This window comes from Taeniopygia guttata, chromosome 2 (assembly GCF_048771995.1).
Source record: "Taeniopygia guttata chromosome 2, bTaeGut7.mat, whole genome shotgun sequence".
In the NCBI taxonomy this organism is placed as follows: Eukaryota; Metazoa; Chordata; class Aves; order Passeriformes; family Estrildidae; genus Taeniopygia; species Taeniopygia guttata.
In genome coordinates this window covers 84,305,561-84,332,962 of record NC_133026.1, presented here as the reverse complement: position 1 = coordinate 84,332,962, position 27,402 = coordinate 84,305,561, and the positions used below count along the sequence as shown (strand labels likewise).

Here is a 27,402-nt window from a genome sequence, read left to right as displayed (position 1 = left end):
GTATTTCTGCACCTGGCAGAAAACAGTAGTATTTTCATTCCTATGCCAAATATTATTCATAACAGAATTCTTAGAAACAAGGGTGTCTACTGCACTTTAACTTCCATTTTGAGAAATTCTACGAGCTCCAGGCAGATTCTCAGTTTGGAGAATAGCTGTTAAGACATAGTTTAAAAATTAGAAATGTAATACCTGCTCCAGTTGCTGCTGCATACACACAGATTGGCAGAAACTAAAGCTGTGCTCTAGATCTGCAACCAGAAGGGCTGGATCAGACTCATCTGAAGAATTTGGATGTGTTGTTTTGAGAGGGGAAGGAGGACAATTTCTGTGTCCTCTTAGTATCTCATGGGAAATTTAAAGGCTTTTCAAAAGTTCTATAGATTTCTTTTGTCCTTTTTTTTTTTTTTTTTTTTTTTTTTTTGCTGACACAGTTGTACAGTAGCAGATCACAGCATGGGAATGTCTTCTGGCTTGCATCACACTAACCAAGTGGTCTAGAATTCTGCTTTTAATTTCAGCTCGTTCTTTAATCTGAATTCCTAGTACATGGTGATTTATATCCAAGCAGCTAAAAGCAAAACACAGCATCAGTTTAACACAGTAACAACTTAAGCAATGTGAGGCTAGACTGTGCTGTCAAATGCCCTATGTCATGATGGGCAGCCTCTATGTGCATACATGGAATATTCATACAAGATATATGGATACAGTAAACAAATGAAACATGTGACATTAAGCATTTGGTTCCAGTTAAGACCAATGGAAACTGAAGTTTTCAAGCTTCAAGCAGGATATTCTCACATCGTCCAGTCATAGATATCTCTTTCTGGAAGAAAATGGAGATTTTTCTCCAGAACTCTCAAAGTTTGGTTCCACAGGTGTGTTCAGAAAGCGAGACCTCAAAAAAACTCTGACCCTTGACTTTTTCTTTCCCCTTTCTGTCCTCTCTAATCCACAATATTGGCTTTGACCCAGAACATTTTAATGGGGAGTTTTTAATTTCTTTGTCAGTAGCCTGATAAACTGTTATAACTATGGAGAAAAACTTTCTCAATATACAACATTCTAAGTGGGTCATAAATTTTATGTTGAAATAAAAGAAATCTTATTTCTCCTGATGGTTACACCTGATTTGTTTGTATTATGCTGAACTTCTGCTCTCTTTACTACTGCCAAGACTTGTCTAAAACCGAAGAAAGATTGACTATTCCCAGTCAAGCGTATACAACAGAATTTATAGGAAATGAGATCTGCACAAATATATTCGCCTGTTTCAAAGCATTAGGTTAACAAAATGTTGATTCCATGCTTTTATTTGTTCTTTACCCTTTGGAAGTAATGGGGGAAGACATCAGACATATGTGCATTTTCAAATAAAATGTTAGGCCTGTAGGCCACAGACTGGTGAGATAATAAGCATACTTTTAAAATTTCTTCTGCAGTACTTACAAAGTGAGGAGAAATCACACAGCTGACCACACTGCAGCTACTTAATGCTGTTATAAATAGATCATAATAAGCATGTGGTGTATGTGATTGTCTGTGCTGATAAATGAAAGGGTGTGAATTTTTCAGCATCAGTGGAAAGATGGGAAAAAGAAAAAAACCTTCCTGATTGCAGCTGCAAATGGTAGCAATTTTTGCTTCCTGCATTAATGAATGTAATTCATGTAACACATATTACATCATTCAACAGCCAAATTCTCACATTCAGTTCACAGACAAAAAGTATTTTAATTAAGAATATCAATGAGTAATGACAATCCACTTTCAGAAAAAGCAAAGAAAGACACTTCTTTGGCCATGTAGGAGGAGCTGTGATGCAAATATATTTTATCAGTGTAATAAATTCACTTTCCTAAAATTCTTTACCAAAAGAACATCCTTAAAGACACATTCTGGTTTATTTGTCTGTTTTCTGTTTCTAAGCTTCCTTTATGTGCAGTATTTGACTGCAAACCTGCATTTTCATTTTGCAGTCTTTAGTGATTGAATCACTTCATCTTCTATAAACATCACAAATTCAAAGAGCTTTCAGCATCTGAACTCCAACACAACATACAAACTAAAATAATTCATTTTCTAGAGACCATAACAAATTTTAATGTGCATTTACAGAGTAAACAGAGGACTGAAAGGGGCCAAACCAGACAAAGTGAAGATATGCATTACAAAATCCACACATTACTGAATTAAAAACTAAAAAGTGGTGTTTTGTCAAAAAAGGAAATAAAGATGTTTCTTGGTGGCACGACATACAGATAATATTAAAAACTGGCTTGCATGAGGACCAAAGTATGTCTACTCTGAAGTTATATCACACAGACTGTAAGCAATTTACAGAATTTAAGTTAGTTTTGCATATACAGGAGTTGCAAAATTAGAGAAAACACATTGAAATATAGAACGCACACACACAAAAAAAAGGATGTATATATATATAAACCTCCACATAGTCATCAGGGGTTGGCCTAAGTTGGTACTTGCCATCATTGAACAAGAAACAAACAGAAAGACAGGAAAAAAAAACCTCAGAGGGGGAAAAAATAATATATTGGAAAGCAAAAAGAAAAAAAATCTCAAAAGAAAAATATCCTCATATGTTTTTCAGAAACAACATCCCATAGTCTGCTGAGCTGCTTAGTAGAATATTCCTATTCCTCATACAAAAAAAAAAAAAAGAAGAAGAAGATAAGGAAAAGACTTTTTGATAAAGCTTTTATGTATTCTATTTATGTTAAATCACTATAGTTTGTTTCATTATTTGGCCTCTTTTTGCTTCCAGGCCGGAACGGTTCTTTCAGCGTAGGAAACCAAATGTCATCCATGATTAATTCTGTAATACTGAGGACTCACAGGCCAACCCCTGAGAAGTCAAGGATGAGGCTTCTCCGAAAGAAACGGAAACTAGGTCTTGCTGTTACAAAACTTTTGATTACATCACACCAGTTCTCTTCAAATAAAATATCAGTGATACGCCGAAGAAAATAAGATATATCAAGAAAACGTGGTATCCTCTTCTTTTTTTATAATATTTTATTTTATTTTATTTATTTATTAATTTTGTTTGTACTTCCTGAAGAAGGTGCTCCTTGTGTAGAGATTTAGAGTACATTGGGTGCAGAGTGATGGTTGGAGGTTAGGGTCAACTTTGCTGTCCGCTCCGTGGATTTTACAGGCGATTTGCTCTTTGCTTTAAGAAGAGAAAGTGATATTGGAAAAAGTCAGCACTTTTAGATTAAAGCAAAGCACCCTTCACAAAGCCACAAACAAGAAGCAGGACAGAAAGTCCATGGCTTGTAGCTATCCTCGCACCTGCGGAAGAAGTTATAAGATATTCGCTCATCTTGCAGATTTCCAATGCTCCTTATAAGGCTGTTTTAAACATATACATTTATTTATTTAATTAGCTCGCCAGGTTGGCTCTGGTGCCCATGAATGTCTTGGCATGCACTGCAAACAACAACACATACAAAGTATTTCAGTCCCAGGGAGGTTTTTTGTTTGTTTGTTTGTTTTGATTTGCTTTTTTTTTTTCTTGTCTGTCTTTTTAAACAATATTACCCAATGAAACCATAAACCAAGAGGAACAAAACCAAATACCTTCCACCTCAGAGTGTTCTTTACAAAATCATTTCCAGCATCACATCACTGACTGCTAACAAAAAAGTAATCTAGTGGCTAAAGAGTGTTTTCTTGTAGACCGGAGGAGATGCAGGCAAATGATTGTGCTATTGACAAGGGGGAAACAGACTGCCAAAAGGTTTGGATTATTTATTTTTGAGAAATTATATTATCCCAGACTTTGTTTTCTTTTAAAAACTTATGAAAACAATGGTAATATAATTATTTCTAAACCCACAATGCTATATTTAGTATGCTAGCAGAATAAAAACATTTTGAGCTAGACTGATTAGACTGAAGTGTTCACACATCAAGGGCATGAGTTGTCTTACATTCCAAGTCTTAGTACTTGATAACTCCCCATATCATCTGGAATTACATTCATATTTTGAAACTAATTACTTGAGGTTAAAACTGTAAATCTAATTTTGTAGCACTGTAAGTAGAAGTTCAGATTAGAACAGACTGATGCATGATTAATAGATTTTATATCTGTGTTGTATATTTGAAAAGGATAAATATTATTGATGGTTAGAGGCATCAGTCCTATAACAGGGTAACAATGGTGTTATAAGTAATCCATGAGAATGATGGACTTGTAATAAAGTGTTGTTTTGGTTTTTTTCAATCTATTAATCATGTATAAGGTATTTTTGTAAAGTACTTAATATTAAAATAAATTATGGATTTCATTGAAACCCCCAAAAGCACATTTATCTTATCATAAGGAATATACACAATGAAAGCAAAAAGAAATACAGGCAAGCACTTGTTTTTTTTAAGTTTTCAGATGTAACACTGTTCTATATGTCTGCTAACTATAAGTGAAGCAAGAAGTATTTTTGTTCCTGTCTTTAGTAATTTTTTCATTCTTGAAATGGGGATTAAACTAAATCACGTATTTTAGATAAACACTCCTTGCTTGGGTAAATATATATGTGTAAGATGTTACATATATAGCAACTTCCATAAAAGATCCCTAGTCCTCTGTCACATACAGAAAAACTTCTAAGCAACAGTAATTACTATTTCAATTATACATATATAAACTGAATTGTTAAATAAATATTAACTTTTAAATGAAAACTTGTCTCAAAGACATTAATAACATTTTTCCAAGATAAGTCCAAAGGAACTTTGAGCTTAATTTGTACTGAAAGAAGATGTGAGTGGGAAGCCCTACCATTCTCTTGCCTGTCTGATGTTCCTTGCAGTACTCTGCTGTGGTTTGCTGTGCTTCTCAGGACACTTGTTCTGTATTACAAACAAGCAAATGCACAAGCAAATTTGCTGCAACTTTTTCCAGTGTGTTGTTCTACACAGATAGTATTTATGATCACGAATCCAAGAGTTCGATTTATGGTTTTAGTTTTACTGCAGCATGTCTTTGTTCTCTCTCTCTGCAAAAACTGTAAGTTGACAGATTTTTACATGAAGGCTTTTCTTTCCCTAACAAGGTTAGCAAAACTGAGTTAGAATCTTTGTGAGTTAGATAATTTTCTGATGTATTGAATTATTTGTACTTGTTTTATTCCATTTAATATTGTTTCTTTTTGACTGAACTAAGGATATATATTTCAATACAACTCTAAAGAGGTCCTTAGACATATATTTTGTCTGCAAAATACATATAATGGAACTTTGATGAATTTCATGAATGTATTTTAAGAGTTTTTATAACAATGAATTATGTTACAATTTGAGAATTTTAAAGCTGTGCAGAAGAGAAAAAGTATGATATATAAGTTTAACTCAAGATATGTGACAGTGGGAAAAACAGTGCCATATTTGCAGACAACATAGTCTCTGATTTTTTTTATCATTTTACTTTTTTCAATAAGACAATGTGTAGATCCCCAAATTAGAGGGTAATTTATAATGCCTGCACATAAACTTTTTATTTATAATGTTCAGTTTCTGCATAAATCATTTCACATGTTCTACATCCATGCTCTTCTTTAAACAGCAAGTTTGTTTATTTTTCAGGGGATTTAGGCTAGAGTGCATGCACTAAGTGCAAGCTAAAGAAATTTTAAACATATTGGAAAAAATTAAGGCAATTAACAACGAAAGCAATTTCAGTTTATATGTGGAAAAAGGGGCTATTAGGATTATTGGGGAAAAAAACGGTAATAGACAGCATCCTCTGCAAGGTCTTGGGAACTGATTATTAGATCTTAATCTGATTTGTTTCCAAAATACTGTTTAATCCAAAGAGAGAAATTTTCAGTCCTATATCAGCCCACACAACTTGACTTGAAATATACAGTGACATATATGGCTATTAGGTGTGCTCTCACCTTTCCAGTGATGTTTTATGAAATAAAATTGAAGTTTAAGTGTACTCAATTTTTTTTTTCCAGAGAAGAATTGTATTTTTTCCTTCATGAACCTAAGTATTTGTTTCAATTTTACAAGAGTCAAAGCTGCAAAAGTAGAAAAAGAACATAGCAAAACTGAAAGCAGCTTTTTAATATTTTTTTCTTTCTTTTGCTCTGTCATTTTTGATCATATTTTATTATTTTGTTTTTCATCTTAAAAAAAAAAGTGACAAAAAGTATTCACAAATTTTCATTTTGTCTTGGCATCTGGAAGTCATAGGGTGCTTAAATCAGAGGATCAATTCCACTGTATCCAAATTCAGACTTCCATGCAGGTGTGTTTTCAGTCTACCATTCTGACTAGGACTTGAATAGTATCACCTGAACAGACAGCATGTTAATGTAAGTAAAAAGCTGTCTATATGGCTGTGGATTTGATAAACTGATTATTCATTATCCCATCATTTCCAGCATTATTTTATAATTAACATAATAAGAGCTAAATGAAATTTTATTGCAGGTCAACAGCACTGGGTAAAGCTGGACTGCAATTATACAATCGTCAAAGACAGTCACTCAGAAGAAGAACTGTCATGTAATGTATGTGTGTATTATTTCTACATTATTAGTTAAACTCCGCTTGATGTGTAGGTCAGACATTCTCACTACTCTCACTATTTCACCTGTCAGCCATGGGGCTCCAGTTAAATTCCTCTTGTGATATGTAAATTCCCATAAGTTGTCTTTTATTTCCTGCTCGTAACAGATATCCAAAAGGGCAAATGTCCCTGAAATACTTAGCTTTCTCCTGTAAACAAATGCTATATTGCCAAAGGCATGTGATTATGAGTTTTTGTGCAACAACATGAAAGATTAGTTCATGACATTAAAGTGTTTGAAACCATGTTTTATTTGAATTTATGATTTGTTTAAATGTTAGGAACACAAAGGAAAAAAAATAGTGAAAAATAATTGTGACCTTAATCTTTAAAATAAAAAAAAAGTCTCTGTCACAAATGCTTGTATTTTAAGGCTCATGGTGTATAAACCCCACTAAACATCAACACAGCTTAACATCAATTTTGCTGTGTTAATAAAATTAATTTTAGAGCATGTAATTATAAAATAAAGCCACTAGAAGATATAAATTCTTGGTAAAATGCAACTGTTACTCATCCCATGCCTGAATGCAAAGAGGCATGATGCCTTGCCTTTACTAAGATATTGATCAGTCAAAATTTGTGTATGATACATGGGATTTGCAAGCAGGGGTGGTTGAATAATTCTGCCCATTCATTTTCACAACTGGATAAGACACTGAATTGTGAACAAAGCAGCTGCCTCAGGAACTAAAATTTTAGCATCTTCTATTTGTAAAAGTACTCTACATGGTAAACCACCCTGGGTCAAAAACAGTTTGCATCTGCCAGAATTGAAGTTTAGCAAGTTTGGCATTCCTTGTGCTTTTAAGGTTTAGGATTTCTCTGGAATGTAATAGCATCCAGCACTCTGAGCCTCAATAACTGTCAGAGCCTCTTAAAATTGTCTCCTTACAGTTGTGTGTACGATGTAGAGTATTCTCACACTAATAACAGAAGGAATCGGAAAATTCAACAGCATTTCTTTAGTACTTTACTAAACATATACGTTTAGTTAAGGTATCAATGAGTTTCCTTTAAGTAGTAACCCACTGGTCACAGGAACGAGTAATGCCTTAGTAGAGACCTTGCTCTGTGCTGACCACTACAGGAGAAATACAACCAGTCACACAAAAATTCATCCCAGATTCTCTGTACAGATTACATTAGGCCAAAATATTAACACATGCATTTCAGAGACATATATTTGGGCTGTGCTGGGTATGAGTTAATTTTGTTGTTCTACTGATTTCTGAAATGACAGAGCTCTTGAAACCTTGGAAGTTTCGTTTTTAAGGAATTTGTCCTGAGGTTTTCCATCTTTAAATGCCTGGTTTTGCAACATTTAGTTTTGCTTTATATTGCTGGATTTGAAATACTCTTCTTGTCAGCCCCAACTGAACCCAGACAAAGTCATAATTTTGCATTATTTCCAGGAAAAGTAAGTAAAAGTTCATGTGATATCTGTCTTAATTTTACTGGGGACATAAATGAACCATAAGATTACTTGGAGGATATTTGCAGTTTTATTTCCATAAAGACAGGTAAAACCAAGTAGGACTGATATGATGAATCTTTATTTGAAAATGTCTCACACGGGTTTTCAATAAATAGATTCTTTCCCTCTGGCCTGCCAATTGCTATCATTCTTATTCCTCTGAATTGCATAAATCCCTATTGTGTATATCTCTTCCATAGTGATGGGATAAATATACCCAAACTCAGGAAGAATTTTTCTTATCCACAAATGTAAAATTCCCCTTTCCCTCTTTGGGGGAATGACTTCTTCACTGTGTTTTAGGGCTCAGTTGTCTGTGTTTAATTTTGGGGAACTGAATGACTGAATTAAGTTGAGCAGTAAGTATTCATATTCAATGGAGATCCCTTTTTTTAGGCTTTTACTCCATTTTTCTCAATTGGCTGTACAGTAATCCGCTTAAAATAATGTGATTTGTTCATCACATACTGCAGAGGGCAAATGAATTTGTCTCACACACCAGAAATTTAGAACAGGTTATGTATTGAATTTCCCTGAAGTCTACTTAGGTTTTGCATTCAGCATGAAGCTCTGTTTATCTGATGCCTATTCCTTTTCCGTTAATGATGCCCAGAAGTGGAAATGAGAAAGAGAAGTGGGATTTTAGATGTATGCTTAATCCTTAGCTTTTACTAGATAGGGACCCTGAGGTGTTCAGTCTTGTAATGGGAAAAAAAAAAAAAAAGTTATAACTTTCCAACACTAAACAGAGGAGAGAATTCTCCCAGAAATCTGAGCCATAATAACTTCTGGAACCCTTTGTGGGCTAAGACAGGTCACAGGCTTTACCTTGCTGCCAGCTACACCTCAGGTCATGTTCTAATGTAAACTTGAGATGGAAACACTTGGAAGAGAAAAAACTAGAGGACACTTCAAATATTGGTAGCATGTAGGACAAATTATACTTAGTTTCAGGCAGTGGTCCAGAACAAGCCATAACAAAATTATAAAAGGACAACAGATAGCAGTATGAAAGGAGAAGGAAAGAGGAGTGGGATTTTGAATGACTTCTTCATTTTCACAATGCCAAGATGGACAGAACTAAAATTAAGGGTATACCGGTATAAAATTAACTGCAATTTTATTTGCTACATCACTTCTACACACCACTATATTAATTCTACACCACTTTCTACATGATTCCTGACATTAACTCCTACCTAGAGAAATATTTAATTCTTGTCATTTTTGTCTTTCTACTAGAACATATCTGAGAGTCATCATTCACTGTTTAATTCTTTAAAAAGTGCTCTTGTTCATATCTCATTTTTAAGCCTCATGAGTAGACCCAGGCTTCCTAATTGGGCCATCATGAAGTACGAAGAAGTTGAGAGAATATCTAATGTCTTTCTCAAAGACGAAAATGAGCTCACAAAAATGATTCAACCCTGTCATCCTTTTGCCTTGAACAGACAGGAGGGAGGTGCAAGATCATTAAACATATAATTAAAATGGACAGTTCATCAACATTTATAGATATTTGTACTCTTCTGATGAAAATAGCCAAAAGTGACTGCTGAGTTTGAACACAGCTTTTCAGAAAGATTAAATGGATAGTGTATTTGATTTAGCCAATCTCTCCACCTTCCCTGACTTTCTCAGGAGAATGACATTCTGCCTACAGTCACAAATGTCCAAACATCAGCCATTTGTAACAGACATCCTATTTCTCTTCCTTCCCTTAGCTGGTGCCAACTTTGGACTTCTAAAGTTTTAAACTCTTTTCACATGTGTAAGTAAAGCATTGACTTCAGCTGTTTCTATTTCAGTGAGAGAGTACTTTTTGGGAAAATGGCTGCTGAAAGAGATGTTTGCATATAGTCTATGAAATATCAGTGTTAGCTATTTAAATAAAACTTGTGTGAGAAGCAGTCCAGGAAACAATGCCTATTGCACTACTTCAAAGATGATGGGGGAGGGTTGAAAGCTTATCCAAATGCAATTGATAATTGTTATTGTTTCAGAACAACTGGCAGTAGGTTTTTTGACTGCTCTTATCAGCACTGGGCACTTCTCCCTCTCATTCTTCTCTTTCATCCTACTCTCAAAACCACAGATAAAAAATCTCTTAGACCGTTTTTTTAAGTGTGACAGAAAAAATATAAACTGGGGCATTTGTATTTATCTGTATGAAATGGCTGATTCTAAAGCAAATGCAGTTTTTTTATGACTGTTCTGTGGTAACTCATCCTCATACTTTTATATTGTCATTCTACTTTCATATCATTATGCCCTCTACTGAATGAAGGTGGAATTTAGGCTGTTAACAAAAATATCTTTTTTTTAGTAGCCAGCTTGTGCTGTTGTAACTAAACATGCCTCCAACACCAACTGCTCGGCATTTTTGTAATGTGCATATAAATTTGTGTATATTTGATATACACCACATTTAATTAAACAGCAAATGTAGCCATTCTTGAAAGATACCATAAAGTTACAACAGGACTTTTATTTGAAGAAAAAGAGAATTTCACTTGTCCTTTTACCCTTTTGCTTTTTTTATCTCATTAATTCATTCATCTATTGGAAAGAAAATTTAAGTGGGTGATACTTAATATTACACTATCATCTTCAACAGCCCTGTCATGAAAAACATATGCAAAGAAGGTATTATAACACAGACAGAATAAAAAATCTGATTTTTTGTCAATATTTCAATATGTGATGTGCAGTTCCCCTTTTCTCATTATGTATGTCAAACATAAGCCTGACACTCAGGCTTATGTTTGACATACAGTCAACCCGGTCTCCTGTTTATCTCATTTATATAAGAACTATTTTCATGAAATTAATCTACATTTCCACTGGATGAGTGTGTTTTCTTCTGACTGATTCCTAGATAGCAAGCGTTTTGAGGCAGAGACCATGCCTCTGATCCTTTGTTTGCCTGGTGAATAATGCAGTTGTTACAGAGATTAAATGTCTCTGACTAACAGAAGGTGCCTCTGTCTAAGAGCTATGACTCACAAGTTTTTAATGGGTTTAGCTGGAGCAGTTTAAGATGATAGTGCCTCCATCTCTCTGCCTCCCCCTCTTATAGAAATTAAATCCCCAATAGTAAAAGTGATACAAGAAAACCTCATGCCATCTCTTCGCCTATCTCAATTTAAGAGCCGTCTTTTAGTTTAACAGCTGTCATTGATGCCTTTATGGCAATATAGAGGCTTGACACTGTGAACTAGGAAAGCTGAGCAGTGGACACGTATTTCCTCCTGCCATCTAGATTTGGGACAATAACTTCTGATTGGAGAAAGACAAATACTTTGTCTGGCAAGAACTGCTTTAAACTGCTAGAGCTAAATCAGTGTTCACAATCCAAAGCCTTCACTCTTGGTATTGCTGTTTTGAAAAAAAAAAAAAAAAGCAAATAAAAATAATTTTAAAAATCACTCCTACAACCACAGTACATTAGTTTGAAAATGGTGGACTGTGAGAATGAGGCTCCAAAATATTTGGCCAAATACATCTGAGCTGTAGGATCAGTCATAACCATGAAATATCATTAATCAATAGTCTAAGATTCTTCAGGTAAAAGATGGTCACTAAATGGTAAATATTAAAAGTGTGGTAATAATTCACAAAAGTACAAAATAGGTAATTGACATGTTATTTTGTCAGCATTTCAGACAGGCACAAACCTATGTAGTCATATTATCTAACATTATAATTCTACTAAAGGGCCTTTCACCCTTTGAATGTATGGCTCCCTGTAAGACCTACTGCTAGTTCTTCATTTCATGATTGATTTATTGTTGCTGCTTGACAAAATATCTTGTCTTTTCAAATTTTTCTTTCAGTGGTACAGAATGGAGATGGATGCACTGTCTTCTGTAGCCTTGTTGAAGTAATTTTTATAATCCTTATAGCTCCGTGGCTGTGATTTGGTGGCCAAAATCCTCAGTCATTGTCAGGAAAAACAGCAGCTGAGGTAATAACAGCAGTAAAAGCAGGCAGAATAAGTAGCATCCAGATTTTTTCTTTGCATTTTTGTTGGTTGATGAACACACAGACTGAATGTTTGAAGCACTGTAAATGGGGCTGTGCAACTAACTTTCACAATTTTATTCACAGAAAATTAGGCAGGTTTTTCCAAGATAGTAGCATTCGTGAGTAGGTGGGGGATCAAACTTCAGTGAGATGGATCTTATTAGAACACCCACACACAGACAGGCTAACAATTTGCACTGCCAAAAAGTACAGTGGCAACTTCCTTATGATAGGGTAAAATGGAGTTTGGAGTACTCTTCTCAAGGAATGCAGCAAGATCATTAGTTTCTCTTCAAGCACCATCCAGCTTTATCATCAACAAAGAAGAATTTATTATTACTCTAGCATAAATACAGTGATAGTCTCAGAGTATCTTTGAAGTTTTAAATGATTTAATAAAATATAAAATCCTTCTCTAGGGAATAAGAAGATATTGTTGAGCTTTCTAGCTAGTCTAGACTAAGATTTCAAAGAGAAATACTAGAAAAAAGTTGATCAAAGGTGAAGAAAAAGCACACAGAAAATAATTGAAGCAACAAAACACGCCATCAAGAATGCCCTCTCCCTCTGAATCTGTGAGCTAAAAAGAGCAGTTTTCAGATGTTTTCCTTCCCTTCATTCAGTTCCCAGAAACCTTCACTGCCCTAAACTTTATCAGCTGGTACAAGCAGAGCAAAGCTTCAATTCTTCCTGTAATTCACTCTCACATAATGAGTAGAGGAGAATTCATCTTCATCCTCATCCTTTAGCCAAATTTATTTGCTATTTTAGATGAATGGCATCCTTTAGACTTCAGCAGAGTTGTATCCATTCCAGCCAGCAGATAATTGCAACCATTCTTTTCCATTTTATGTGATGCAAAGGTTTTTCATAATGAAGTAGGACACCATAGAAGGTAAATTTCCTGCTTCTCATCTGAAAAAAGCAAAAATATCCTCTGCTTTGCTGTATATCTGTCATGTAACAAATGGGTTGTGTTCTGAAGCAAGGAAATCCCATCAGTTACTTCAAGAGCAGGCCCTGTCACATATGCTGCAATCTCTGGTGACCCAGTGCAATCTGTCTGATTGTGAAGCAATGCAAAGCAATTTGAGTGAGTTGACAAACAAATCATACACAGCTTCCCCCCCACCCTTTCTTTTTCTCTCTTCTTCCTTTATTTTCTTCTCTTTGTTTACTGAATGTGTGCCCACCTGCAATCTGCAAATAGTAGTATCTACCAAAGAAAGTTGTATCAGGCATGTAGAAGAAAACTAAAATTCTGCTACTCTGAGAGCTCTTGAGTGGTCTCTTACCAGAGCTTTGTATGCGAATTTTGTTCTAAACACGAGGTTAGTCTGAAAGGTTTATTTTTAAGAAGCTAAATGAAAGGAAGATATATGATTAAGTGCATATATAGCAATGACTGACAGTGAAACACACTGCTAATGTTACTAAAATAATAAGAAAGATCTCAGTATATGTGTGTTATATAAACTACAATGTAGATGGGTAAAGGGTAACATTATCTTCTTAGATTTTGTACATTTAGTTAAAACTGTGTCTGTTCTCCCTGTTTCTTGAACAGCTTCATGAGAAAAAAGTAACAAATGCAGCATCCAAATACCATCATTTTTACATATTAGTTCCAGTGATGCTGTAATATACTTAACAACAAATCCCAAATATTGTCTCAAGAAATTTCAGAAAACCATTATTTTCTCTTGTGATTCATTATCAGTGTTTAAGCATGGGCATAACTAAGGTTGAAAATAGTATCTCTGATTTCAGAAAGAATGAAGTATTCAGTCTGGTTACGGAAATGTGGGATTGCACAAATGCTCAAACTTGTAGAACAAAAAAAAAAAAAGGAACAAGCTGGTGATTGCTTTCTCTTCTTAATTCCCAAACCTGTGTTTTTATAAGAGGAAAATGAATAGAAATTGACAGTGGTATAGTATCAGTGATTGGCAAAGGCAATGAAGGATGGCTACAAAAAACAGGTAACGTGCTTGTGACAGGAGTTAGAACTGCAGATACACCAGGAAGTTTGTTTCTGGGTCTAGGTGAACTAAGCACTAGGAACAGGATTTTAAGTACTTGTATGCACTTTCTTCTATCACTAAGTACACATATAAGAAATTAAGATGTGTTTTTTTTAAAAGAAACATAAGGCATTATTGAGTGGATTTTACATATTTTACATTGGAAATACTTGCCTTAAAAAAAAAAAAAACAAAACAGTGGGTGGAGGGTTAGCTGCTGTAAAGGTGTTGCTTTGTCAATTAATTTACTCAGAGCACATTAGCACCTCTCAAAAGATGTTTACAGTTTCAAGGTCAAGAGCTAATAGCTATTAGGGCTACATCAACTAACATGGTTTGAATTGATTCCATTATTTTGAGAAGCTAAAAGAAGTAGAGCAGCATCTTTTCATGAAGAGGGAATTAAAGTGTATATTTCAAGTAAAAACAGAGGTTGCAGTGTATATACGTGTAAATTGGAATAGTGTTTTTGCAAGCATTTCTGAGAACAGCTGGATAAGGTCCAGAACAAGAAGAACAAAAATGTAATTGGGCTTTTGCTTTCATGAAGTCCAAAGGAAACAGAAACATGACTTTTTACTAAGCCACAATCACAGTAATGGTTGGTGTGTCCCAGACTTCTGGGGACTCAGTTTCCAAAACAGTAACCATGAAAGCCAAAGATTATTTTAGGGAAGAAAGCAGTAATGGTGGCTGTCACCTTGGTGGAGGGTAGAGCAGACATTTTGTTCCTTTGCTTTGAGAGGAGATGGAACATAAATTAAAAAGAATTAAAAAAACCCAACATGGAAACTTGTTTATATTCTGAAAGATTCCAAACTGGACATAAAATTAGCGCTTAAAATAGGTTGATGACAAAAGTTTCCTAGATTCTCTAGATAAAAATGGAGACAGGAAGTAATGTCCTCAGTTTATAAGTATGAACAGATTGAAGAAAAAAATTTTATCCTCTTTTTTTTTTGCATTCATGCCTGATGATAAGCTTCTCATTGTGATTTATGATGCCAAGAATCCAGGTCATTCTGCCTAGGTAAGTATCACCTTCTCCTTTGAGTTACTTTTCAAGTCATTAGTTGGAACTCTGCCATCATAACAGGAAGTTTTGGCATGTAGATAGCTTGATAGATGAATTTTTTACTTCATGAAAGAACAAAAAGTTGCTAGAAATGTGCAGAGTCTGTATATAAGCAGGCAGAAAATTGACCTAATTGTCACTTCTTCATTTGTAATTCTCTGAGACTGATCTTCTTGAGTTTGAAAAGCAACTAATGGCTTTGAGTGCTTTAACAGAGCATTGGCAGAACAGGAAGAGCTTGGGGGAATATACTCATTCTCTGCACAACAAATTCTTCAGCTGGTTTTGTTGCTATAAATGTTGAGTGATTTGAATGCAGACAGCAGAGTTAGTTTAGATTTGTATCCATGAAACAATGACATTTTCTGCAGCTTGGAGATTATTTAGCTTCCTTTCAGCTGAATTCATTTTAACTCTTGGACCCCATTTAATTCCTTAGAATTGCAGGTTTTGTCATAAGTCTGTACTTTTACCTTTGGACTAAGGTAGATTGTTATGAATAATTCAGGAAAAAAATATGTCTGTCACTCCACATGCATAGGATGTTTTTTTGGATGTATGCAGATTACTCTGTCAAATTACTCTGATTCCTATTAAGCTGTGATGGGTTACTTCCTTTGCTGCAGCCCATAATTATGAAATGAAAGGGTCAAGTTGTGTTGGCTTTGATTTCTGCTTGCCTGACTTTTTTGACTTTGAGTGCTTCTTAGTATATTATATGAAGACTCTGTGGGAGGTGTTCTCATTAGCTATTTCTTCCTGCATTGAATCTCCATTATGCTTACAGTAATAAATATATTTTTTTTACACTCAGATAATATTTTTCAGAGCAGTGGAAAATACTGAATGGGCCTTGTAGCACTTTGATTTGTCAGCTGTGGCTATATAGCTCCCTGACAGTTATCATAGATACTGTATATGATTTTTATTTTGAATGAGTAAGAGAATAGCAGAAATATCTGTTCAGTTGGGAAGTGCTGATGTTTTAAAATGGTAGTGACTATAAAATGTTTCTACAGAGCTACACAGTAAATATCCATTGTTAAGAAATAAACAAAATTCTGCAGTGTACTTCAGGATACAAGAAGTCATGTAGACTGTTATATACCTTTTAAAAATATTTTTTAGGGACAAAATAGTCATATAATCTGAGTCAGTTTTTCATCTATTAGTAGTCGAGTTCTTCAGCAGTAGCTGAATACAGAATTTCCAATAATTTCACAGTGCCATGTTTCCCATTGTTTTAAATGTATTTCACAATAATCTGTGAGCATGGCAGTAAAATTTATTGTTTGCCAATAACTACATACCAGCTCTTTATACTGGAGAATATTTGATACAATTACCTAGGGTTAGTAGTACTTTTCTCTTCAATCAGTATTGCTGAAGTCAGTGTTTTACTCAACATGAACAAACGTGTACATCTTGCAACAAACATCACAACGTGTACATCTTTCAAGTACAAATATGTACTTATGTTACATTTGTATTCGAACATGTTTCAAAGTTCTAGGCTGGATGAATACAGTGTTTACATATAATGTAATCACATACCAGTCTTGCACATGCATAAATATGGTTTGCATTATGTTAAAGAGGAGAAGACTCTCATTTGATAAAGTGAGGAAGTTGTGTTCATTCTCTATCATAAAAAGATAGACTATTAACATCTATGAAATCTCATTTCTGCTTTATTTGAGGTCCCACAACTTATATATCCCCTCCCTCAGCTGAAGTCGCTCCTCTAAGTTAGATAAAGCTAAAAGTCTCCATTTTCTTGTGCTTCTGTGGGTATTTCTATTACTGTAGAACAACCATAAAATAGAACAAAAATCCAAATCTCACCACAACTGGAAAAGCCAGGCCAAGATATTCTCAAGTAAAGGAAAGCAAATCTTGGTTGTCAACAGTTTAAGTGATGTCTAAAATCGGATATCAAAAATATCACAAATCATTTGTGGGGCAAGTGACCATTAAATTTAAATTAAGTGAGTGATTCCTGATACACTTTTAGTTCTTCAGTAGATAAGCTACATGTCTGATGAATGTAGCATTTGTCTGTGCTTGATCATAAAAAATGAGCTAATAAACTATGTTTTATCTTTTCAATTTTAAAATTATTTTGATTAGGATTGTCTGTACATGATCTGCATTAATCTTTGCTCAAGTAAAAATACTAATTTTTTTTTTTTCGTAACAGGAACTTTCCATGTAATAACTTACAAGATCTCAAATAAGAAATGTCCAGTAATCAGTCAAGACATTGCTTGGACTAAGGACATAAAAAATACCATAGAATAAATTATATATCCAAAATGATTTAGTGGATTAGATGTTTTGTGCACACTTCGGCTGCAATGCAGTATAGTCAGTTGCTACATATTTCATAAACCTCTGACTATTTTAATTAATTTCACATAAGATGGAATAGGAAGCAGAGTTTTCCCTTTATGGAAAAGTCTGCTGCTTTGAAGTGTATGAGTCAAATGGAAAATAAGAAATGCATATGTTTATCTGAAAGGAAAGCCATGGTAGAATGGTAGTTTTAAATCAAGTGATATATTTATTTTCTTCTAAGAGCTTAGATATTTTTGGAAGAGCTTAAAAATGAAAGTGGCTTCATTTCAGGAAAAGAAAACTGAATGTAACTTACATAAATTTTAAAAAGTGTATACAGAGGTAAAATATTGATAGTATATGCATCACCTTTTTTAACAGCAATAAGAATTTTTATATGAATAATCATATTGTTCCAATCTGTACGAAAATGCATTTTCCTCATAAAAAAGTCTTTCTAACTTTTCTTGCTGTAACTTTGAAGTGATTTCACAACAGGTGTGCTGTGAAATTTGTTGTATTCACAGTTTTTGATTTAACAACATACTAGCAGAAAAATGATGCATCAGAGTTAATTAGTTTCCATTACGTTTTAAGGTATGCTGTGTTTTTGCACCTTACATTGGCTCTCAGTTTAAACAGAAGTAACACAGAAATCCTTAAACTTGCACAGTTTGTTTTACAGAGGATATTTGATAATTTACATCTCAATTTTTTATCTTGTCCATTTCTCTATTGCCATCATATAGATCTGAACCTCCTGTATATTCATGTACTTTTGCATAACTGTGAATTTTATGATAACAATGTAGAAAGTGAAGACTGATATTGATTATAGGTTATGTATGTAGGGGTGAACAAAATCTCCCCAACAAAATGTATAAAATGCTAATTTCTACATGACAGACAACAGAGGCACTGCCATTTTAACCCTTGATTCAAAGCCAATGATCAAGCACTTGAAGATGACAAACACACTCTCTGAGACACCCATGGTCCTTCTAAAGCCTACACAACAGAGAAACTATCTGGTGTCTCTAAGGTCTGGTTAGATTTAGAAGCCAAGTTCCTTATGAAAATAGGGTTGCCAGTGAAAGTAGATTAATTTAAAAAAATGTTGTAGGCATAAGTTAGGTGACTAGTGTAAAATAACTTAGGAAGAAACACATCTGGATGAGTGTTTTATTTAATTTATCATGCACAGACATCTTAAAATGAGATGAGTTATTCACTGACATGCCCCTGTCTCTCCACACACACTACAGGAAAAAAACTAAGCTTTGATTTGAGAGCTAGCCTTAGGTAGGTAAAACTGGTAGAGATAAAATCCACATATAGAATTTTAAGGTTTTTTTCTTCTTCTGCTCAGAAACTTATTCTTCAGATTTTAGGAAGTAAAGAGATAGCAGGAAGAATAGAACCAGAAGAAGGAGGAACAAATGAGCACCACACTCTCCTAGTCACAATTCCTGGTTACCTTGTTGATTTAGCCTCCTTTTACATGCTGGTAAGCAATCAAATGAAAGCTCAAAATGCTTTACCATACCTGACTGCGGACTTTGTTTGGGGATTTTGGCTGCTGCTTCGGGGCTGGAGGTGGCACGTACACGCTGATTGGCAGAATTGTGGATGCTACTTGGGACAGCTGCTGAGATGTTTTTACGAGGTTTCATGTCTTGCAACCACATCGGGGATGCCTCAAAGGCTTGCATTCGCCGGGAGTGGCTGTTAGCATTGACTTTGAGAAATGCCTGGGCCTTGTATTCCTGAAGGTCTCCATAGTTGGCATCGGTCACCCTGCACTCATACAAGCCTTCATCCTTTTTCCTCACTTTTGAAATCTGCAGCTTGTGGGAGATGTCATTCCCTTGTACCTTCACTGTCTGCAAATTTTCCAGGAAAAAAAAAAAAAAAAAAAAAACAGAGAAAAAGCCACTATCATGAATTCTTTTTTCTTAGGAAAAACTCTATGGGCATAGCACCTATTTACTTGATGGTGTGATTGTGCTTACTGCAGGAAAGTTACATCAAGGATGAGTATGGCTAATTTTATCTATGAGGATGCCTGAAATCATCTTTCCAAATCTGCTTAGATAGTTTGCTCTGAAATCTAATTAGCTTCAGAAAAAAAACCCAAACTACCATGTTCATTCCAATTAATTGTTTAAGATCATGAACATTTTTAATGAGCTTTCTTATGTAAACCTAGTATCCGTGTACTTTATTGGTTAAACCTTTCCAGTTAGTTGGCTTTATTGAATAATTCTGTTTCTGAACTAGTGCATTAACAATTTTGTTGGAGATGAAGATTTAAACTATGCAAATAACTATTTATTAGATTAGCTTGTACTCTTCACTATATTGAAACTATATTTTGCACTCAGTTTGTCCCCTTCAAGTGTGTCTAAACCTTTGGTATTTTTTTCTGTTAATGATAACAAGACATATTGTGTCAGGTTGTTTCTTTTCCCTTGTTTATCTGTATACTTATTAGAAGCACATGTTCAGAATTGTTTTAAAAGTTGTCAGCTAAAAAAAGACTCCTGATTTATTTTTAATTAGTTCTAATATCTGAGGGCAACATAACATATTTTTTATTTCTGATAATTAAAACAAACATGAGTAAATTATACATCCAGAAATAAGTGATAGGTATTAAGATGCATTGGGAAAAGTTAACACAGATTCCTTTCTGTATTTTCATCACTTAAGAGAATTTATATTAAATTAATTTTCTATTACTCTCTATCTGAATTAATATCTGTTGCCCCACAGGAAGCAAATTAAAAGGTATTCCATGGAATATAAATCTTCAGCTTTGAAGAACTTCAGAAGGTTTGAAGGTGGTTTACTTCCATCGTTACATAAACATGGACGCAAAGTTTGCCTTGTGTCATATCAGTGACAGCCAATAAGGAGTCATCAAGATGATCAATACATGCTAGATCACAAAAATAGAAAACTACTAGATTGAAGCTAGACAGATATTATTGGGGATTCTAAAATATATTGCTTCTGACAGCTTGGCCTAATGTGACCAGTGTTGGCAAGGCACCCATTATGCCTTCTTGATAAATTGAAGAGCAATACTCATGAATATGTCATTGCTTTAAGGTACTGGATGGACTTTATAGCCTGTTGTGTTGTACCCAGCTCTGAATTTATACTTGGCAAACTGAGTTGAAAGTATAGATTACATACTCACAGGTATAATGTATGCAATATTAATTGCACAGAAAGTGCTGGATAGTTATTTAAATCATATTCAATAATAATATATCTCTACTGAACAATTCATGTTCAGCAAAAGGATTAAAGAAGATTCATAGGAATTGAAAGAAGATTGGTAGGTTATATTGTGACTTCATTTGTTCCTGTGCAAGGGCCACAAAATTAACAGTGCTGCATAGCCCTGGTGAAAAACAGAATTGTTTTTGATTTTGTATTTGAAATTTAGAGATTCTTGCAGGTAACATATATGCATGTTTTCAGTTTGTGCTGCTTTATCATTTAGAACAGATAGAAATGGTGTATTTCAGCCTACATCTAGCATTAAAAAAAAAATTATTAAATGTACCTTAGTTTTCTCTTCATTATGATAATTTACATTACTACTAATGGAGCTGTGTATGCCTATAAAAATAGGGCTACATTTGTAAAGAGTAGATAAAAAGAAGATTTAGACAGCAACATAATGTTGACTATTTTTATTACAAATATAAAATAAATGTTTTATGCAAGCTTATAGGAGCACTGTAAATACCTTCTCATTAATCATTATTATACATAATGAAAGAGATTTGTAACTTCAAAGATGAGACAAGCTTTACAGTCTATATTGTGTCTCAGTTCTTGTGGACTACTTCAGGGATTTCAAATGAGCCAGTACTGATAAGGAATGAATTATCTGCTAGCCCTATGTCTAGTAGAATAGTAGCCAAAGACCACATGTGAGCCTCATTTGTAAGATAGTCTACAAATGCAACTGAAGATATGGTCCATGACACAAAGCATTTCTAGTCGATGGTGAGAAGTATCACAGAAAATATAAGTATGGCTACCATATGTACTGTATTGAACACAGTATACCTGGGTCCTCATTTATAAATCCCCTTCAGCTATACTTAGGTGTACTTTGACCTGATGTAATTATCTGGTTTCTTATTTGTAGGCATCAAAAAACAGCAGAGAAAAGGATTTGTCAGAAATTATTCCCCTTTATTTGTTGCTGTTTTAAGCTTTACTGGTACTCAAAGCCTTGTCTGCAGCTAAAAAACACTTCCAAAGCGATTATGCCAGAGAAAGGGAAAACCCCTGTGGGCTGAAAGGGAATATTCATGCTGCAGTATCTGCTAAGTATCTGTGTCTTTCCACTGCAGTGAGCACCACACCATCATCCCACCACCATACATTTCTTGGGATGCTGAGGGAAAAGGATCTGACCTATTCTGAGGTCAGAAGCAGCCTTCAGGCTGTGCCTGACACAGGACATGAGTTGGCTGTGGGAGGCATCCTTTCCCTGCAAGGGAACAGGGGGATTTGAGCAACGCTGCTTTATAATTCTGTTGAGATAAGATTCTGGTTTAATCTCCAAGCAGCAGATTGGTAACTGGTGTCAGAATCTCACTTTCATAAAACTGAGTCTCTGTTGTCAAGAGTTGAGATTGCTCCCAATGGGGAGGTTTTGTCCAAAGTCTTTCCCAGCTTTCTTTCTGCCAGCAGGTATGGACCTGAGAAAACACCCATTTAAGAAGTTGCACACCCTGCTAAAGGCAAGTGCAGCTTTATGGACAAATTTCAGCCTTAAAACCAACTTTGGAGTGCTAAGGCAGACTCAGCAGTTGCCCAGGGTAAATGGGAACAAGAAATGCAAGGATAGGTGCAGGCTGAATCTTTCACAGGTACAAACAGATCATGGACTTTGCCTCGACCATGCTGGTCTGTGCCTCCATGTCCAAGGGTGCGGGGGGTGGGGGGGGAGGGCTGCATGGGGAATGTCTGTCCTGGCACCCTCTGCCAGGGCCGTCAAGGAAGTAGTCAAGGAATTATAGAATCATCGAGTCCAATCGCTGAGCTGCCCAGCTACCCACTATCTGCGGTGCGGATAGGGAGGATATGCGGGGCAGGAGCACTGGGCGCTCGGAGGCGAGGTGGACCCTCACTGGGGAAGGGACCCCCGGCCGGCGGGGACTGCCCGCGCCCTGAGGCGACACTTACGCTGATCTTCGTGCCGTCACTGTCCAGGTCCCGCTCGGGCAGGAACTCCACCTGCAGGGAAAGGAGCGCTGCCGTGGGTCTCCGGCCCTCGCCCCGCTCCCGCTCAGCTCCCGCTCCGCTCCCGCCGCGTTGCCCGTGGAGCGGCGCGCCGCGCCTGCCACCTGCGGGCCGCGCCTGGCACAGCCGGGGACAGCCGGGCACAGCCGGGCACAGCCGGACACAGCCGGGGACAGCCGGACACAGCCGGGGACAGCCGGGGACAGCCGGGGAACAGCCGGGCACAGCCGGGCACAGCCGGACACAGCCGGACACAGCCGGACACAGCCGGGGACAGCCGGACACAGCCGGGCACAGCCGGACACAGCCGGACACAGCCGGACACAGCCGGGGACAGCCGGACAAAGCCGGGAAACAGCCGGGCACAGCCGGACACAGCCGGGGACAGCCGGACACAGCCGGACACAGCCGGGCACAGCCGGGGACAGCCGGGGAACAGCCGGGCACAGCCGGGCACAGCCGGGGACAGCCGGGGAACAGCCGGATACAGCCGGGCACAGCCGGGGACAGCCGGGGAACAGCCGGGGACAGCCGGGCACCGCCGGCACGGGCGGCCGAGCGACGCGGACCCGCGGACCCTCCGCCCTCCCTCCTCGCATGGGCGCCTTTTGCCGCGCCCGGTGAGGAGATAGCAGCGGCCATAGGGACGAGCATCTCCTAATGGCAGTGTGAGTGGACATAGCCCTTCTTGTCCCGCTCAGAAGGATGAAATCACGCCGTTGACTGATTGTGGGTTTTTACTTCTTTAGGCTTTACTTCTTTTTCCCCCTGCCTCCCCCGCCCCCTCCTGCGTGTGCCCTCCTGTGGCAGCTGCTTACGGAGTTGGGGCTGCCACCTCGGCTGCGCTAGATGGAAATTGGAAGGCACGTGTAGGATCTTGCCACATGGGAAATACAAAATTCCCACGAGGAGCAATCTTTGAACAGCTGCTTTCCAAGGGAGAATGAAATAAGGAAAAGAAACAATAAAAAAAAATTAAAAAGGCAGGGAGGAGGTGTGGGGGAATAGACTTTGGAAACCTGTGTGGTTTTGTGGGCAGCCCTGGCTGCATCATGGAAGTGATAGGCACCAAAGGCACCGACCCCTGAGATGAGCATTTTCCTCTGCAGTTTCCTGCTCTGTTATTTCATAGTCAAAATTAAGTCCCTTGGGAGATGCAGAACCTCTTTCTGCTCCTTCTTTCTGCTCTTCCCTACTTTCCTTCTCCCCTTTCCTCCCCATCCTTTCTGTAGCATTCTCCAGATGGTTTTATGCCCCCATGCAGAGGATCACTACCTGAGTGCCTGTCACCTCAGCACCAGCCTCTTGGTCCTCAGCTGCCCGCAGAAACCACCACTGGATTTCAAGGTACACCGAAGTAGAGCCACTTTGGAAAGCACAAGACATCTCCACGTTCTGCCCTTCAGTGGCCGTGACATTTCGGGGAAACTCTGTGAATTTTGCTGTAAAACAAATGCATAACAGATTGCTACCTTCTAATAAGTTATGCTCTGCTTCTTGGGTTTTTTTTAAATTATTTTTTATTTTTTATTGTTTCTCCCCTCCCCCCCTTTTTTAAGTTTTCTTATTCCCACTCTTTTTTTTTTTTTTTTTTTTTTTTTCTCCTGAATGTCCCACACATTATCTCCCCTGGTTTTTCTCACATACAGGTATGTTTTTCCTCCCTTATGCACAAATCCACCCTCTTTACACTCTCAATTCTGCTTATGGGAAATGCTATAGATCCCCCTGCTTGCTCTCATGAGCTGGTGAAGTTTCACATAATTAGCTCCAAATACCCTTGGGCAGAATGCAGTATTTCACCAGACTCACTGAGGAATTTTGTACAAGACCACTTTAGGAGAGGAAAAAAATCAGACTGATTTATTGTATTTTGTAGGGTTGAGCTGTAGACCTGTAAATTGTTAAACATTCCACAGCCAGCTGAAGCAGCTAATGGCACAGGCACCTCTGGGTACTCTTCTGAGTGAGTGTTACAATAACTCGTCAAATGTCCTTTTCATAGGCTTTACCTGACTTAGTTACTTAGATTCTGAGAACCTCTGCTTGCATAATCAGACCAAAATCAATTCACCTTCTGTTTCTCAGTCCCAGAAGACACTTTCTAGAACTAACATTCATATTTGTATCTCAGTCCTTCAACAGGATCTGCCCATTTCAGTTTACCACTGCTAGGTATAAAAGCTAATGCTGATAGACATTGTCAAACACATCAGTAATTTTTCAAGTCTCAGTCTTTATTTCCTTCTCTTCCTCCCCATTGCTCACTTTAAAATTGTGCAACATAATGAATCATGATAGTCAAGTGAGGGGGTCTGCAGAAAAACAATCTAATAAATAAATGTTGTGTTTCAAGAAGAGGAAAAATTGGAAAGACTCTGCAATGTCACTTTCTGTTATTAATAGCTACAGATTGACTAGAGCATATTATGATCTGAAGGAAATGTGATGCGAAAGAAATATTGCTCCCTGTCTCCTCCCCTCTTCCCCTCTCTTTATACAGTCTTCCTAGCCAGCCTGGAATTGGTGGGATAATTTGGTAACCAGTGTTACTTCTCTTTACCCCTACATCTGCACCTGGCAACAAATACTTTCAAAGCTGCTAGCTTTATATTCCACGGTGCCCCTTTTTCAGACCCCCGCCCCCACCAGCCAGCCATTGCTAGTCACCGACTTAAACTGCCAAAAAGGACCGTACATTTTGAGTGTTAGGTGCTAGTAAGTTTGGTTTGGGGTTTCTTTTCGGTTTGCTCCTTCTCTCCCCTCCTGGTCTGTAGGCGTGAGCGGTGTGGGGACACGGAGGTGACTGCTGCCGGCATCCCCCCGGATGCCGCGGGGAGCTGCGGGCTGGGAGGGCGAGCAGGGGCGGCGGGCAGGGGGCGGCGGGAGCGGGCAGGGGGCGGAGGGCTCGGGCAGCAGGCGCAGCAGCGGGCGGGGGCAGCGGGGGCGGCGGGCAGCGGTCGGGATCTGTCCGTGGTGCTGACGGCGGCGCCGCAGCCCCGGGGTCCCGAACAGCCGGCTCCTGCAGCGCCGGGGCTGCTTGAAATGCAAGGCGCGCCTTTCGGCGGAGAGGGAGGGAGGAAGGCGACAAGGGTGGGGGAGGCATTCAAAGAAGTCGATTTTGTCTTTTTCTCTCTCTCTCTTTTTTTTCTTTTTTTTTTTTTTTTTTTTTTATGGGGGTAGAGTGGTAGAAATACACATAGTCACGGAATGGGAATGAAGGTCTGACTCTGAGGATTGCAGGATAATAAGAGAGGAAAGGGAAAGCAGCACAGAAGGAGACTGCAATATTTTAAGAGAAGCAGTAGGTTTAGCCAGCCGGTACTTGGTCTGAATGCAATAATTATGCATGCACGGGTAGGTGTTTATTGTATGCAAGCATGCCTCGATAACAACATGCACAACTCAAACACATGCATGTCCATTCCCCAGCACCCCTTCACTCTTCTGCAAGGTGCCTGCTATTTCCCTCTTTGCATTTGGGTGAAGGAAGCCTTTTATACTTCTACTTTGGGGAAACTTCTCACTTTTTTTCCTATTTACAGGCAATTTTTTCTGTACAAACTAAATGTAAATATGATGCTTGGTGTCCTCACCTCTTACACATTTTCATTGCTTTCCTTATTTTCTCCCTTCTTCCTTCCCCCCCCCCCCCCAATTCTGTTCTCAGTCTGTTTTAGTATAGCAAACCAGACACACACATATTTGACAATAAGTGATCTTACCTTGGGTAGAAAGTCCTTGTTGAATATACATAACTGAAAAGAAAATGAATCCAATATAAGCTAAAAAGATCCCCATCATTCCAAGAGGAAGAAGTCACATCAGGAAAAAAAAAACAAACAGAAAAAACCAAAAACAGCCAAAGGTGTCCTCAGAAAAGAAAGAACTGATATATAAGTGTATGTATGTATTTCAAATATCTGAACAGAAAGAAATTTGCAATGTTACAAAAAGGCTCTGTACTGTAGACCTGGCTGCGACACTGGCAGCATTCTGCTGCTCAGTGGAGTCTTTTTCTTTGAGAAGAGCTAGTATTGCAATACAGTGTGGTTCAGACGAGCTGTCTCAGGCGCTGTGTTGCTTGAAGTCCAGATACAGACTAAAAAAACACAAACCGCTGAAAAGTGGGTATCAACTGCCTTCTGTGCCTTTTTTCAGCTACCTGGCAGCTTCGTCCAGCGTCAGCTCTTGCTGCTCAGGATGGCGTGATGACTGCCCTCCCTACACACTGATCCAGCTTGGGAAGAGAGGAGTAGGGGAAGGAAAAGGGGGGGGGACAGGGGTGGGGGGAAAGAAGTCTACTGTGCTTGTATTGCTACAACTTTTCCTTCTAATGGCTGCGATAATGCCTTTAACCCTTGCTTCTCCCTCCTCATATTCTACACCTCTACCTGCTCTAACTTCTACTGCCTCTGATGCTGGGCTAAATCTGCAGGGTTTTTTGGTGGGTTTGTGTTTTTTGTTTGTTTCTTTGGGGTTTTGGGGTTTTTCTTTTTGAATAGTGTACTGCTTATGACAGAGGGAGTTTTTATTGTACTGATATAATCTTGGTCTTTCAACCCAAACCACTCAGTGGCTA

General features: G+C 37.6%; 1 protein-coding gene across 11 annotated transcripts in view; it reads right to left on the bottom strand.

Annotated features, from left to right (window-relative positions):
* Positions 1 to 27,081, bottom strand: part of VSTM2A (V-set and transmembrane domain containing 2A) — a 62,822-nt gene extending 35,741 nt beyond the window's left edge. For 7 of the 11 annotated variants that reach the window (XR_012054004.1, XR_012054006.1, XR_012054005.1 and 4 more), the window contains exons 1-4: positions 26,546 to 27,079; positions 24,096 to 24,262; positions 22,764 to 22,814; positions 19,093 to 19,429 (exon numbers count right to left, since the gene is read on the bottom strand). Coding sequence is in view for 5 of the 11 variants with exons in the window: in XM_072924371.1 (XP_072780472.1) it covers positions 19,093 to 19,429; positions 22,764 to 22,814; positions 24,096 to 24,262; positions 26,546 to 26,624 (634 nt within the window). In the remaining 6 variants the exon portion in view is untranslated. Of the gene's footprint in view, positions 1 to 1,717; positions 3,457 to 3,550; positions 6,705 to 18,303; positions 18,307 to 19,092; positions 19,430 to 22,763; positions 22,815 to 24,095; positions 24,263 to 26,545 lie in introns of those variants that run through there. The other 4 variants (XM_072924372.1, XM_012571833.5, XM_004174696.6 and 1 more) reach the window with 4 other exon arrangements.
* Positions 27,082 to 27,402: the final 321 nt, after the last annotated feature.